The sequence below is a fragment of the Gopherus evgoodei genome, chromosome 23 (genome assembly GCF_007399415.2).
Source record: "Gopherus evgoodei ecotype Sinaloan lineage chromosome 23, rGopEvg1_v1.p, whole genome shotgun sequence".
Taxonomy (NCBI): Eukaryota; Metazoa; Chordata; order Testudines; family Testudinidae; genus Gopherus; species Gopherus evgoodei.
Window position 1 is genome coordinate 14,591,107 of NC_044344.1, and position 15,812 is coordinate 14,606,918.

Below are 15,812 nucleotides of genomic sequence, written 5' to 3' on the forward strand. Positions count from 1 at the left end.
GCCTCTGGGGGGATCCCGGGTTTTTCCCTTGCCTGCGCTGACCTGCCCGTGCCCCCAGGGGACCAGGCCGAGACCGAGGGATTCCTCCAGCTGAGGACGTACAAGTCTCACCAGTGGTTCGGGGCGTCCGTGAGCAGCTGGGGCGGAAACATTGTGGTGGGTGCCCCGGGCCCCGACTCTCAGAGACCCCATCCCTCCCCCCTAGGCCCAGGTGCCCATGCCCCTCCCACCAGCTTCCCCCATCACGTGGCTTGAGTCAGCTCCAACCTTCCCTGCTGAGCCCTCAGAGGGGGAAACTGAGGCACAGAGTGCATCCTGGCAACCGCCTGGCGACTGGCCGCCTCGGGGAGCTATGCAGGGTCAAGCTGGGCGGGAGACCCCTGGGGGTGTCCCGGAGGGCAGGGAGAGACCCTGTCCCAGACAGACAGGAGGGGAGGCGCTGAGATGAGGTGCTCAGCTGGGGCCTTGGCTGCCCATGGCTCCCTGGAGCAGAGGGGTTCAGTTCTTCTCCTGGTTCTCTCAGTCACTGTGTCCTGTTAACCTGCTGCTATGCTCTGCCCCAGAAGCAGATGCATTTCCGTCCCGGGTCTGTCCTGCCCTCGGGGAGACGAGATGGAGATATTGGCTGTGGTGGATTGTTGTGGGTTGGATGGTGTGGGGCGGCAGGGGGAGCTCAGCCCAGAGACGGGAGGTTCCAGGGTGCGCAGTGGGGAGCTGGGCCAGGCCGGGCGAGGGGCAGGCGGGCTGGGGCCCCGGCGGCAGTGGGTGGCGCTGAGTGTCCGGTCACCCTGCCAGGCCTGCGCCCCCCTGCAGCACTGGAATGCCTTCAAGGGCGAGGCCCAGGCCACCCAGACACCCGGGGGGACCTGCTTCGTGGCCACCGAGGGCCTGAGCCGCTTCGCCGAATACACGCCCTGCCGCTGCCAGCACATGGAGGCCACGTACCGGCAGAGGAAGTACGGTGAGCAACACCCCCCTCCCCAATGGCCATGCTGGCCCCCCAACGCCCCCCTCCCCAACGGCCATGCCGGCTCCCTGCTCCAACACCCGCCTCCCCAACGGCCATGCCGGCTCCCCAACGCCCCCCTCCCCAACGGCCATACTGGCACCCCAATATCCCCCTCCCCAACAGCCATGCCGACCCCCCAACGCCCCCCTCCCCAACGGCCATGCCGGCTCCCCAACGCCCCCCTCCCCAACGGCCATGCCGGCTCCCTGCCCCAACGCCCCCTCCCCATCAGCCATGCCGGCCCCCCAACGCCCCCCTCCCCAACGGCCATGCCGGCTCCCCGCCCCAACGCCCCCCTCCCCAATGGCCATGCCGGCTCCCCGCCCCAACGCCCCCCTCCCCAACGGCCATGCTGGCCCCCCAACATCCCCCTCCCCAACGGCCATGCTGGCTCCCCGCCCCCAACACCCCCCTCCCCAACGGCCATGCCGGCCCCCCAACGCCCCCCTCCTCTACGGTCATGCCAGCTCCCCGCCCCCAACGCCCCCCTCCTCTACGGTCATGCCGGCCTCCCAATGCCCCCCTCCCCAATGGCCATACTGGCCCCCCAATACCCCCCTCCCCAACAGCCATGCCGGCCCCCCAATGCCGCCCTCCCCAACGGCCATGCCAGCCCCCCAATGCCCCCCTCCTCCACTGCCATGCTGGCTCTCTGCCCCCAAAGCCCCCCTCCCCATTGGCCATGCCGGCTCCCCGCTCCCAATGCCCCCCTCCTCCACGGCCATGCCGGCCCCCCAACGCCCCCTCCCCAACGGCCATGCCGGCCCCTTAACGTCCCCCTCCTCCATGGCCATGCCGGGTCCCCGCCCCCAATGCCCCCCTCCTCCACAGCCATGCTGGTTCCCTCCCCCCCACCCCCGCAGCCACGCCGGTTCCCTGCCCCCAACGCTTCACTCCCCTGCAGCCATGCCCGCTCCCCGCCCCTGACACCCCCTCTCTGGTTCCCTGCACCCTCCCCCTGCAGCCACGCTGATTCCCTGCCCCCGATGTCCCCTCCTCCACAGCCACGCCAGCTCCAGGCCCCCCCGGCCTGAGGGGAAATGGCTCCCTGGGCGAACTTCCATTCCCTGTGGATGTGGCATTCCCCCATTGCCCCTGGCCCCCATGAGCTCCCCAGATCCCCACCCTCCCTTCCCCCAACCCGCGCACTGTGCCCCCTTTGCCCCGCCTGCTTCTGCTCCTGCACCCCAATCCCTACACCCCTTCACGTTCAGCCTCTGCCTCTTCCTGTGCCCCAATCCCTGCACCCCCTTCACGTTCAGCCTCTGCTCCTTCCTGTGCCCCAATCCCTGCACCCCCTTCACGTTCAGCCTCTGCCTCTTCCTGTGCCCCAATCCCTGCACCCCTTTCACGTTCAGCCTCTGCCCCTTCCTGTGCCCCAATCCCTGCACCCCCTTCACGTTCAGCCTCTGCCCCTTCCTGTGCCCCAATCCCTGCACCCCTTTCACGTTCAGTCTCTGCCCCTTCCTGTGCCCCAATCCCTGCACCCCTTCACGTTCAGCCTCTGCCCCTTCCTGTGCCCCAATCCCTGCACCCCCTTCACGTTCAGCCTCTGCCCCTTCCTGTGCCCCAGTCCCTGCACCCCCTTCACTCCTACCCCCTGCGCCTCCCTCCTGAGCCCCTAACCCCTGCACTGTACCTGCGCCCTCACCCCAACCCCTGCCCCCTCCTGTGCCCCAATCCCTGCACCCCCTTCACGTTCAGCCTCTGCCCCTTCCTGTGCCCCAATCCCTGCACCCCCTTCACGTTCAGCCTCTGCCCCTTCCTGTGCCCCAATCCCTGCACCCCCTTCACGTTCAGCCTCTGCCCCTTCCTGTGCCCCAATCCCTGCACCCCCTTCACGTTCAGCCTCTGCCCCTTCCTGTGCCCCAATCCCTGCACCCCCTTCACGTTCAGCCTCTGCCCCTTCCTGTGCCCCAGTCCCTGCACCCCCTTCACTCCTACCCCCTGCGCCTCCCTCCTGAGCCCCTAACCCCTGCACTGTGCATGGGCCCTCACCCCAACCCCTGCCCCCTCCTGTGCCCCAATCCCTGCACTCCCTGCACCTCCCCCCGAGCCCCTAACCCCTGCACTGTGCCTGCACCCTCACCCCAACCCCTGCCCCCTCCTGTGCCCCATCCCTACACCCCCTTCACTCCTACCCCCTGCGCCTCCCCCCTGAGCCCCTAACCCCTGCACTGTGCCTGCGCCCTCACCCCAACCCCTGCCCCCTCCTGTACCCCATCCCTGCACCCCCTTCACTGCTACCCTCTGCGCCTCCCTCCTGAGCCCCTAATCCCTGCACTGTTATTCCGATGGTTAGGAAAGATAGAAAATGTGGCAAAAGACCACCTTGGCTTACCCTTGAGATCTTGCGTGACCTACAAAATAAAAAGGCGTCATATAAAAAATGGAAACTAGGTCAGATTACAAAGGACGAATATAGGCAAATAACACAGGAATGCAGAGGCAAGATTAGAAAAGCAAAGGCACAAAATGAACTCAAACTAGCTATGGGAATAAAGGGAAACAAGAAGACTTTTTATCAATACATTAGAAGCAAGAGGAAGACTAAGGACAGGGTAGGCCCACTGCTCAATGAGGAGGGGAAACAGTAACGGGAGACTTGGAAATGGCACAGTGCAGGGGTTAGGGGCTCAGGAGGGAGGCGCAGATGGTAGAAGTGAAGGGGGTGCAGGGATTGGGGTGCAGGAGGGGGCAGGGGTAGGGATGAGGGCCCATGCACAGTGCAGGGGCTAGGGGCTCAGGGGGGAGGTACAGGGGGTGCAGGGATTGGGGCACAGGAAGGGGCAGGGGTTGGGGTGAGGGCGCAGGCACAGTGCAGGGGTTAGGGGCTCAGGGGGGAGGTGCAGGGGTGCAGGGATTGGGGCACAGGAGGGGGCAGGGGTTGGGGTGAGGGCCCATGCACAGTGCAGGGGTTAGGGGCTCAGGAGGGAGGTGCAGATGGTAGCAGTGAAGGGGGTGCAGGGATGGGGCACAGGAGGGGGCAGGGGTTGGGCTGAGGGCGCAGGCACAGTGCAGGGGTTAGGGGCTCAGGGGGGAGGCGCAGGGGGTAGCAGTGAAGGGGTGCAGTGATTGGGGTGCAGGAGGGGGCAGGGGTTGGGGTGAGGACCCATGCACAGTGCAGGGGTTATGGGCTCAGGGGGGAGGTGCAGGGGGTGCAGGGATTGGGGTGCAGGAGGGGGCAGGGGTTGGGGTGAGGGCGCAGGCACAGTGCAGGGGTTAGGGGCTCAGGGGGGAGGTGCAAGGGGTGCAGGGATTGGGGCACAGGAGGGGGCAGGGGTTGGGTGAGGGCGCAGGCACAGTGCAGGGGTTAGGGGCTCAGGGGGGAGGTGCAAGGGGTGCAGGGATTGGGGCACAGGAGGGGGCAGGGGTTGGCTGAGGGCACAGGCACAGTGCAGGGGTTAGGGGCTCAGGGGGGAGGCACAGGGGGTAGCAGTGAAGGGGGTGCAGGGATTGGGGTGCAGGAGGGGGCAGGGGTTGGGGTGTGGGCGCAGGCACAGTATAGGGGTTAGGAGGTCAGGGGGGAGGCTCAGGGGGTGCAGAGATTGGGGCACAGGAGGGGGCAGGGGTTGGGGTGAGGGCGCAGGCACAGTGTAGGGGTTAGGAGGTCAGGGGGGAGGTGCAGGGGGTGCAGGGATTGGGGCGCAGGAGGGGGCAGGGGTTGGGGTGAGGGCACATACACAGTGCAGGGTTAGCGGCTCAGGAGGGAGGCGCAGGGGGTGCAGGGATTGGGGCACAGGAGGGGGCAGGGGTGGGGTGAGGGCCCATGCACCATGCAGGAGTTAGGGGCTCAGGGAGGAGGTGCAGGGAGTAGCAGTTAAGGGGGTGCAGGGATTGGGCTCCAGGACGGGGCAGGGGTTGGGGTGAGGGCCCATGCACAGTGCAGGGGTTAGGGGCTCAGGGGGGAGGCGCAGGGTTTAGGAGTGAAGGGGGTGCAGGGATTGGGGTGCAGGAGGGGGCAGGGGTTGGGGTGAGGGCCCATAGACTCATAGACTCATAGACTCTAGGACTGGAAGGGACCTCGAGAGGTCATCGAGTCCAGTCCCCTGCCCTCATGGCAGGACCAAATACAGTCTAGACCATCCCTGATAGACATTTATCTAACCTACTCTTAAATATCTCCAGAGATGGAGATTCCACAACTTCCCTAGGCAATCTATTCCAGTGTTTAACCACCCTGACAGTTAGGAACTTTTTCCTAATGTCCAACCTAAATCTCCCTTGCTGCAGTTTAAGCCCATTGCTTCTTGTTCTGTCATTGGAGGCTAAGGTGAACAAGTTTTCTCCCTCCTCCTGATGACACCCTTTTAGATACCTGAAAACTGATATCATGTCCCCTCTCAGTCTTCTCTTTTCCAAACTAAACAAACCCAATTCTTTCAGCCTTCCTTCATAGGTCATGTTCTCAAGACCTTTAATCATTCTTGTTGCTCTTCTCTGGACCCTCTCCAATTTCTCCACATCTTTCTTGAAATGCGGTGCCCAGAACTGGACACAATACTCCAGTTGAGGCCTAACCAGCGCAGAGTAAAGCGGAAGAATGACTTCTCGTATCTTGTTTACAACACACCTGTTAATGCATCCCAGAATCACGTTTGCTTTTTTTTGCAACAGTATCACACACTGTTGACTCATATTAAGCTTGTGGTCCACTATGACCCCTAGATCTCTTTCTGCCATACTCCTTCCTAGACAGTCTCTTCCCATTCTGTATGTGTGAAACTGATTGTTCCTTCCTAAGTGGAGCACTTTGCATTTATCTTTATTGAATTTCATCCAGTTTACCTCAGACCATTTCTCCAATTTGTCCAGATCATTTTGAATTTTGACCCTGTCCTCCAAAGCAGTTGCAATCCCTCCCAGTTTGGTATCATCTGCAAACTTAATAAGCGTACTTTCTATGCCAACATCTAAATCGTTGATGAAGATATTGAACAGAGCCGGTCCCAAAAACAGACCCCTGCGGAACGCCACTTGTTATACCTTTCCAGCAGGATTGGGAGCCATTAACAACTACTCTCTGAGTACGGTTATCCAGCCAGTTATGCACCCACCTTATAGTAGCCCCATCTAAATTGTACTTTCCTAGTTTATCTATAAGAATATCATGCGAGACCGTATCAAATGCCTTACTAAAGTCTAGGTATATCACATCCACCGCTTCTCCCTTATCCACAAGGCTCGTTATCCTATCAAAGAACGTTATCAGATTAGTTTGACACGATTTGTTCTTTACAAATCCATGCTGGCTATTCCCTATCACCTTACCACCTTCCAAGTGTTTGCAGATGATTTCTTTGATTACCTGCTCCATTATCTTCCCTGGCACAGAAGTTAAACTAACTGGTCTGTAGTTTCCTGGGTTGTTTTTATTTCCCTTTTTATAGATGGGCACTATATTTGCCCCCTTCCAGTCTTCTGGAATCTCCCCCATCTCCCATGATTTCCCAAAGATAATAGCTAGAGGCTCAGATACCTCTTCTATTAACTCCTTGAGTATTCTAGGATGCATTTCATCAGGCCCTGGTGACTTGCAGGCATCTAACTTTTCTAAGTGATTTTTTACTTGCTCTTTCCTTATTTTCTCTTCTAAACCTACCCTCTTCCCGTAAGCATTCACTATACTAGACATTCCTTCAGACTGCTCAGTGAAGACCGAAACAAAGAAGTCATTAAGCATCTCTGCCATTTCCAAGCCCCCTGAGCCCGAGAGGCAGCAGCACAGACACCCCCCGTCCCGTCATCTGCCTTAGTGGAACTCGGGGGGGACCCCTGCCATCAGCCCCCCCTGACCTCCCCACGGGGCAGGAACAGCAGCTTCCGGGCTGAGCACGTGGAGCAGGGCCGGGGGGGGCATCTGGCTCGGACGCCCCTCCATCCGCTTACAGCCATGCCAGTTCCCTGCCACCCTCGGTGCCAGTCCCCCCCACTGCTCAGCCCTGGGGGGGGCAGGCCAAAGGCCAATGCTGATGCTCCTCTCGAGCCGACACTCAGAGCCCCCCAGCTGGGAGGAGCCCCCCCATCCTTCACTCTCATGCCCAGGTGCCCATGCCCCTCCCACCAGCTTCCCCCATCGCATGGCTTGGGTCAGCATCAACCTTCCCAGCTGAGCCTTCAGCCTCTTTGCAGAGAAGTAGCCCCCACTCTGTTATACAGATGGGGAAACTGAGGCACAGAGTGCCTAAGGTCAGCCTATCACTCTCAGCGCTCACTGGGCACAACTCCCCTTGTGGCGCTGAGGCCAGGGAGCTCGCCAGAGACCCCATGAGGAGCAGTGGCTGGATCCTGGGGTAGAGGGGCACTGAGGGCATCCGGGGAGCCCCTCACTCCCCTCCCCTGCGTTCATTGTTGTCCATTTCAGGCCTCACTCCCAGTCCCTCCGTGCCCACAGCACACTCAGCTGAGGGGCCCCACGAAGAGAGATCTCTGCCAACGCCTTTGGGCCCTAGATTCACCCCGGGAAGGCCAAACCCAGGTGTCTAGCTGCCCCGTGGGCCCAGCAGCTCACTCTCTGCCGAGGAGGCTGGCTGTGGGGTGCTGACCCATGATGGACACCAGAGGTGCCAGCTCCCTGTGCCACCTGGCATCCCGCTGCCCAGGGCAGCTGAGTGGGTTCCTGGCCCAGCCTGGAAGCCTGGCTCTGCTGAGCAAAGATCACAGCCAAACTCCTCAGGGGCAACCCCCCAACATCCTCCAGCTCCCCCTGCCCCAGGAGCATGGCACTAACGCGGCTTTGTGCCCCTCTCCACAGCCAACGACAAGCGGTACTGCGAGGTGGGCTTCAGTGCCACCATCACCCACGTGAGTACGGCCCGGAGGCGCCCAGGTCTGCAGATGTCCATGGTGGTGGGAGTCTTGGGGGAGTGCCCATGGAAACGTGCCTATGAGTGTGTGTGCCCATGGAGGTGTGTGCGCATGTGCCCATGGGGGTGCCCATAGGGGGGTGCATGCGCCCATGGGCGGTGCCCATGGGGTTGTGTGTGCATGTGCCCATGGGGTGCTTGTGGGGGGGGTGCATGTGCCCATGGGGAGTGCCCGTGGGGGGGTGCATGTGCCCATAGGGTTGCCCCTGGGGTTATGTGCACATGTGCCCATGGGGGGTGCCCGTGGGGTTGTGTGCGCATGTGCCCATGGGGAGTACCCATGGGGGGGTGCGTGCATGTGCCCATGGGGGTGCCCGTGGGGTTGTGTGCGCATGTGCCCATGGGGGGTGTCCGTGGGGGTGTGTGCGCATGTGCCCATGGATGGTGCCCGTGAGGTTGTGTGCGCATGTGCCCATGGGCGGTGTCCGTGGGGGTGTGTGCGCATGTGCCCATGGAGGGTACCAGTGGGGGGGGGTGCGCATGTGCCCATGGAGGGTGCCCGTGGGGGGGTGTGCGCATGTGCCCATGGGGTGTGTGCGCATGTGCCCATGGGGGTGCCTATTGAGGGGGCTGTGCGTGCCCATTGGGCCTGTCCGTGGGGGTGTGTGCGTGCCCCTGGGGGTGTCTGCGGGTGGGGCACTCACTCAGGCCTGTCCTGTTCCCTTGCAGGCTGGCAGGCTGGTGCTGGGTGCCCCGGGAGGATACTACTTTTCGGGTAAGGGCTCTGGTTCCTGGGGGGCTCTGGGGACTGTGGGGGGAGGAGGAGCCCAGTGCCCCCTGGCATGGCTGCCATCGCCTACAACACTTCCAGTGGAGCCATGGCAACGCTGACAGAACCGCCCCCAGGGCTCCCCCCTCCGCTGTGCTGGGGGCACTGTGCCTGCCTGTGCCCAGGGGGCTGGACGGACCCTGCCCAACCCGTCCGTGGTGTCCCATCGTGGCTGGCAGAAGCTGCCCCCGGGGCTGTAGCTAGAACCCCTCGAGCTTGGAGCATCCCCCTCAGGCAGGGACCTGCCCACGGCACATGGAAAATGCCAAGCAGCCCCTGCCTCCTCGTGGGGACCCCCAGGAGCTAGCGTGAGGCTGGCGAAGGGGATGCTGTGGGGTGGGGGTGCAGGATGGCCATGCTGGGCAGGGGCCCCTCCTTCTCTCACTCTCCCTAGCCCCTGCCTGACTCACGGGCGGCCTGGCTGTTCCCCCAGGGCTGATCTACTCGGTCAATCTGTCAGCAGTCGTGTCCCACGTCCCAGGCAGCGCCCTGCTCTGGTCTGTGGCCCCGGAGCAGGTCACGGAGGACATGTACGCTGAGTACGATGACGCCTACAGAGGTGAGCGCAGCCTCTCCCAGCCACCTGCCCACCTCGTGGCTGGGCCCGGGAGAGACTGACTGTCCCTGGTGCCAGCAGGGCACTGGCAGGGTCCACACTGCCCCCGGTCTAAGCACCAGACCCCACTTCCCTCCAGAGCTGGGGAGAGAACCCAGGAGTCCTGGCTCCCAGCCCCCAGTCCTGCTCTGCCTCACTGCCAACCGGGCTCCAGGGGCAGCAAGCTTGCCCACCCCAGCCGTGCCCATGGTGACCCCCCCCGCTAACAGGGGGAGGGGTAGTTCAGTGCTTTGAGCATTGGCCTGCTAAACGCAGGGGTGTCAGTTCAATCCTTCAGGGGCCACTCAGGGACCTGGGGCAAAAATCTGTCTGGGAATTGGGCCTGCTCTGAGCAGGGGGTGGGACTAGATACCTCCTGAGGTCCCTTCCAGCCGTGAGATTCTCCAATTAGACCCCGCTCCCCTCCAGAGCTGGGGTGAGAGCCCAGGGGTCCTGGCTCCTGCCTCCCCCGCCCCTACCACTGGCATCTCCTTCCCCTGGGTGCCGGTCGTTCTGCCCTGGGCATGTGCGGCGGGCAGGGGCGTTCAAAGGGTGAACCCTGCTCCCTCTCTCTGCAGGGTACTCGGTGGCCGTGGGGGAGTTCGATGGGGACCCCGTCACACCAGGTAGGGGATCTGCCCTTGGCTTGTGTGGTGCCCCCCAAACACCTGAAGCTGCACAGTGCTCTGGGGCTGCCAACTGGGCACAGAGCAGACTTGGCTCGCCCACCCTGGCCGTGCCCATGGTGATCCCCCCCACCCATGCCTGTCCCCGGGGCACAGGGCTGGGAGCAGGAAGGGTGAGGGGCTCCTCGCCAGCTGCCACCCCTGGGCAAATGGGGCCTCTGCCCTCAGCAATGGCTTGCAGCCAGGAAGTCCATGCCCCCCCAGGCTCCCCCCACACCCAAATCCCCTGCCCCCCCGGGCTCCCTCGCCCCAGAGTCCCTGCCTGCCAGACCTGCCCACCTGCTTGCCCATTGTCCCCCCCAGATGGACACAGTCCTGGGGCTATATCCGATTCTACCCTCCTGCCCAGAGCACCCCTTGCACCTGGCTGGCTGCTGCTCTGCTCGCTGCACGGGCAGGGGCCATCCAGGCAGGTGCCGTCTGTGCGATGCCCCCAGAGCCTGGCAGAGCCCCAGCCGCACAGGGTGAGGGTCTGGCAGAGCCAGCCAGTGCCAACGCTTCCCAGGGAGGGGCAGCACCTGTTCTTGTGCCCTCTGCCCCCAGTCTGACCCCTTCAGGTCCCTCCCTGGGGCCCGGGGGGGTGCGGGGCTTTGCCTTTGCTTTGGGCAGCCCGGGCCAGCGGCTCAGCACCCTCTGCCCCCGGGGTCGCGGGGACTCTTGTGTTTCCTTCACAGAGTACATCGTGGGCGTCCCCAACAAGAGAACGACCTGGGGGGAGGTGAGTATTGGGGGGCACCATGGGGCGGCTGGGGGAGCAGAGGTGCCATGGGCTGCTCAGGGCCCTGCTCTCATGCATGTAATTCCCTCCCTGCCCTGCAGGTGGCACCATGTACTCCAGGTTGTGGGGTGGGGGTGGGGGGGCGGCAGCAGGTTCCTCCCTGCAACTGTGGGGCTCCCAGAGACCCCTCCACACCAAGCACCTCAGTGTGCCACCCCCTGTGCTGGGCTGCCGCCTCCTCCTCCCAGGAACAGGCCCCAGGGAGACACGGCAGGAGCAGCCCACATCTCCCCAGCGCCTGGCGGGAGGGGAGCAGCCCCCATCTCCCTCCTGCCTGATTTGTTTCTCCCCATGGCAGGTCGAGATCTTCAGTGCTAGGAAGTCTCTGGTGCTGGTACAGAGCATCCAGAGTGAGCAGGTACCTGCCTCCCTCCCCCAGCCCCCATCACTTCACTTTCCACTGTCCTGCCCCAGCCAAGGGAGAGCCAGTGTCAAAGGGCCCCACTCCCAGCCCAGGCGTCTCCCACTGGGCTCCACAAACTCTTGGGCTCCCAAAGCAGTGGCCGCTTCGAAAAGTTTGGCCTTAGTTACCAGTCTCTGAGCAAGAGAGGCCCAGGGTAGGTTAGCAGGGGGCTGCAGGTTGGGAGTGAGGGGCACTGGCAGAGCTGGGGGGAAGCCCAGTGCTGGGTGAGCAGGGGGCTGCAGGTCGGGAGTGAGGGGCACTGGCAGAGCCGGGGGGGACCCCAGTGCTGGGTGAGCAGGGGGCTGCAGGTCGGGAGTGAGGGGCACTGGCAGAGCTGGGGGGGAGCCCAGGGCTGGGTGAACAGGGGGCTGCAGGTCGGGAGTGAAGGGCACTGGCAGAGCTGGGGGGGACCCCAGGGCTGGGTGAGCAGGGGGCTGCAGGTCGGGAGTGAGGGGCACTTGCAGAGCTGGGGGGGAGCCCAGTGCTGGGTGAACAGGGGGCTGCAGGTCGGGAGTGAGGGGCACTGGCAGAGCTAGGGGGGAGCCCAGGGCTGGGTGAACAGGGGGCTGCAGGTCGGGAGTGAGGGGCACTGGCAGAGCTGGGGGGGACCCCAGTGCTGGGTGAACAGGGGGCTGCAGGTCAGGAGTGAGGGGCACTGGCAGAGCTGGGGGGGACCCCAGGGCTGGGTGAGCAGGGGGCTGCAGGTCGGGAGTGAAGGGCACTGGCAGAGCTGGGGGGGAGGCCAGGGCTGGGATAGAAGGGGGCTGTGGGTCAGTAGTGAGGGGCACTGGCAGAGCTGGGTGGGATCCCAGGGCTGGGTGAACAGGGGGCTGCAGGTCGGGAGTGAGGGGCACTGGCAGAGCTGGGGGGAAGCCCAGTGCTGGGTGAGCAGGGGGCTGCAGGTCGGGAGTGAGGGGCACTGGCAGAGCTGGGGGGGACCCCAGTGCTGGGTGAGCAGGGGGCTGCAGGTCGGGAGTGAGGGGCACTGGCAGAGCTCTGGCAGAGCTGGGGGGGACCCCAGGGCTGGGTGAGCAGGGGGCTGCAGGTCGGGAGTGAAGGGCACTGGCAGAGCTGGGGGGGACCCCAGGGCTGGGTGAGCAGGGGGCTGCAGGTCGGGAGTGAAGGGCACTGGCAGAGCTGGGGGGGAGGCCAGGGCTGGGATAGAAGGGGGCTGTGGGTCAGTAGTGAGGGGCACTGGCAGAGCTGGGGGGGAGCCCAGGGCTGGGTGAACAGGGGGCTGCAGGTCGGGAGTGAAGGGCACTGGCAGAGCTGGGGGGGACCCCAGGGCTGGGTGAGCAGGGGGCTGCAGGTCGGGAGTGAGGGGCACTGGCAGAGCTGGGGGGGAGCCCAGTGCTGGGTGAACAGGGGGCTGCAGGTCGGGAGTGAGGGGCACTGGCAGAGCTGGGGGGGAGCCCAGGGCTGGGTGAACAGGGGCTGCAGGTCGGGAGTGAGGGGCACTGGCAGAGCTGGGGGGGACCCCAGTGCTGGGTGAACAGGGGGCTGCAGGTCGGGAGTGAAGGGCACTGGCAGAGCTGGGGGGGAGCCCAGGGCTGGGATAGAAGGGGGCTGTGGGTCAGTAGTGAGGGGCACTGGCAGAGCTGGGTGGGATCCCAGGGCTGGGTGAACAGGGGGCTGCAGGTCGGGAGTGAGGGGCACTGGCAGAGCTGGGGGGAGCCCAGGGCTGGGTGAACAGGGAGCTGCAGGTCGGGAGTGAAGGGCACTGGCAGAACTGGGGGGAGCCCAGGTCTGGGTGAACAGGGGGCTGCAGGTCAGGAGTGAGGGGCACTGGCAGAGCTGGGGGGAGCCCAGGGCTGGGTGAACAGGGAGCTGCAGGTCGGGAGTGAAGGGCACTGGCAGAACTGGGGGGAGCCCAGGGCTGGGTGAACAGGGGGCTGCGGGTCGGGAGTGAGGGGCACTGGCAGAGCTGGGGGGGAGCCCAGGGCTGGGATAGAAGGGGGCTGTGGGTCAGTAGTGAGGGGCACTGGCAGAGCTGGGGGGGACCCCAGTGCTGGGTGAACAGGGGGCTGCAGGTCGGGAGTGAGGGGCACTGGCAGAGCTGGGGGGAGCCCAGGGCTGGGATAGAAGGGGGCTGTGGGTCAGTAGTGAGGGGCACTGGCAGAGCTGGGGGGGACCCCAGTGCTGGGTGAACAGGGGGCTGCAGGTCGGGAGTGAAGGGCACTGGCAGAGCTGGGGGGGACCCCAGTGCTGGGTGAACATGGGGCTGCGGGTCGGGAGTGAGGGGCACTGGCAGAGCTGGGGGGGAGCCCAGGGCTGGGATAGAAGGGGGCTGTGGGTCAGTAGTGAGGGGCACTGGCAGAGCTGGGGGGGACCCCAGTGCTGGGTGAACAGGGGGCTGCAGGTCGGGAGTGAGGGGCACTGGCAGAGCTGGGGGGAGCCCAGTGCTGGGTGAACAGGGGGCTGCAGGTCGGGAGTGAGGGGCACTGGCAGAGCTGGGTGGGACCCCAGGGCTGGGTGAACAGGGGGCTGCAGGTCGGGAGTGAGGGGCACTGGCAGAGCTGGGGGGGAGCCCAGGGCTGGGTGAAAAGGGGGCTGCAGGTCGGGAGTGAGGGGCACTGGCAGAGCTGGGGGGGAGCCCAGGGCTGGGTGAGCAGGGGGCTGCAGGTCGGGAGTGAGGGGCACTGGCAGAGCTGGGGGGAGCCCAGGGCTTGGTGAACAGGGGGCTGCAGGTCAGGAGTGAAGGGCTCTGGCAGAGCTGGGGGGGAGCCCAGGGCTGGGATAGAAGGGGGCTGTGGGTCAGTAGTGAGGGGCACTGGCAGAGCTGGGTGGGACCCCAGTGCTGGGTGAACAGGGGGCTGCAGGTCGGGAGTGAAGGGCACTGGCAGAGCTGGGGGGGAGCCCAGGGTTGGGTGAACAGGGGGCTGCAGGTCGGGAGTGAAGGGCACTGGCAGAGCTGGGGGGAGCCCAGGGTTGGGTGAGCAGGGGGCTGCAGGTCGGGAGTGAGGGGCACTGGCAGAGCTGGGGGGGACCCCAGTGCTGGGTGAACAGGAGGCTGCAGGTCGGGAGTGAGGGACACTGGCAGAGCTCGGGGGAGCCCAGGGCTGGGATAGAAGGGGGCTGTGGGTCAGTAGTGAGGGGCACTGGCAGAGCTGGGTGGGACCCCAGTGCTGGGTGAGCAGGGGGCTGCGGGTTGGGGTTGACAGGCATTGGCCAGCCCAGCCCGGCCTCTGCCCTCAGTCCCCCACCCCCTATGTCTTCCAGGTGGCGTCGTACTTTGGTCACACGGTGGCTGTTGCTGATGTGAATGGCGATGGGTAAGGAGGAGGCTGCCGCTGGCTTGGCAGCCTGGGCACTGAGCCCAAGTACCCCTGTCTGCCCCCAACCACTGCCTGGGGGGGCGGCGAGGCCTCCTTACTCAGGCCTCCCATCCTGGGCACTGGCAGGACAAGGGAGACACGGGCCCACACTGGGGGGTGCCGGAGCTGCTGGGCTCCATCACCTCCAGGAGCCTCCGTGCTCCGCTTTGCCCATGCCCATGGCACAGCCCTGTGGGGCTAGAGCCCTCTCCAGCGCCAAGGGCTGGGGGGCACGGCTAAGAGCTCCCAGGGTGCCCTCTGCCCAGGCGCCACTGACATGCTGGGTGTGGATTGTGCAGCTGGTGAATCCATGGGGCTGAGGAGGGGGCTGGGTCCCCGCAGGTGCTGCTCATCCTCCTGGCCCGCGATGCCCCAGGTCCCCAGCTGGGCCTGTGCTCTGGGCTCCCCAGCCAGCCTGGTTTGTCCCCCCTCATCCCCCCATGTTAGCTTCTGCTGCCATCTGGTGCCCACCAGCCTGCACTGCGGCTGGCAGAGCCTGGCACCAGGCGAGCAGGGGCAGGGGCAGGAGTGGGCAGAGCCGAGGGGGTAACCCCAGCCCGCAGCACAAGGCCCGTGTCAGCCCGGGGGGAGTCTGGGCCCTGAGGGGCCTGGGGACAGACGGATGGACAGACAGAGCTCAGAGTATGTCCGTGTCCAGGAGCATCAGCCGTGGGGCACCGACTAGTGTTAGCTGCAGTGGCCCAATGCGTTCCTCCTGCGGGGGGGGACGGGGCTGCTCCCATCCCAGCTGGCTACACACCCAGGCTGTGGGATCCTCCTTTCGTTCCGTTGGCCCCCGTGGCCTGGCGGGGAGGGGAGCCCAGAATCCCCCCCCGTCATCTGCCCCCTTTGCCACCAGGAAGGACGACATCTTGGTGGGGGCGCCGCTGTACATGGAGTCCCGCTCCGACCGCAAGCTCTACGAGGTGGGGCGCGTCTACCTGTACCTGCAGCGCCGGGGCCCCCACCCCTACAGGCACCCTGCGCAGACCATGACCGGAACCGAGGTCTTCGGCCGCTTCGGCACAGCGATCGCTCCTGTGGGGGACCTGGACCAGGACGGCTACGTCGGTAACACCCAGCCACTGCGGCCCCGGGCGTCAGTCTGCTAGTGCTCAGGGCAGGGGGCTTTGGGTGCCCAGAGACCCCCCCACGGGATATGAGACTGTCTGGGTCTGGGGCAGGGCACCTGGAGTGCTGATCACACCAGACTGAGCCCAGGGAAGCTGGTGCTGGGAGCCGGCGGGATGCCCTGGGGAGATGTGCCCCGTGGTGGGGGAGTGCCCGGTGGCAGGGAGCAGGGCAATGACCCAGCAGCCTGCGCGGGACAGTCACTGCAGGCTGGGAGGCAGACCTGGGATGGCCAAGCCCCAGGTCTCAAAGTGCTCGCGG

At 64.8% G+C, this 15,812-nt stretch overlaps 1 protein-coding gene across 3 annotated transcripts in view; it reads left to right on the forward strand.

The window, feature by feature from the left end:
- Positions 1-15,812, forward strand: part of ITGA2B (integrin subunit alpha 2b) — a 51,307-nt gene that overhangs the window by 5,984 nt on the left and 29,511 nt on the right. For 2 of the 3 annotated variants that reach the window (XM_030541013.1, XM_030541015.1), the window contains exons 3-12: positions 59-156; positions 796-961; positions 7,764-7,813; positions 8,545-8,590; positions 9,078-9,203; positions 9,818-9,865; positions 10,600-10,643; positions 11,002-11,061; positions 14,326-14,378; positions 15,280-15,491. In XM_030541013.1, coding sequence (XP_030396873.1) covers positions 59-156; positions 796-961; positions 7,764-7,813; positions 8,545-8,590; positions 9,078-9,203; positions 9,818-9,865; positions 10,600-10,643; positions 11,002-11,061; positions 14,326-14,378; positions 15,280-15,491 — 903 coding nt within the window. The remainder of the gene's footprint in view (positions 1-58; positions 157-795; positions 962-7,763; positions 7,814-8,544; positions 8,591-9,077; positions 9,204-9,817; positions 9,866-10,599; positions 10,644-11,001; positions 11,062-14,325; positions 14,379-15,279; positions 15,492-15,812) is intronic. The other variant, XM_030541014.1, reaches the window with a different exon arrangement.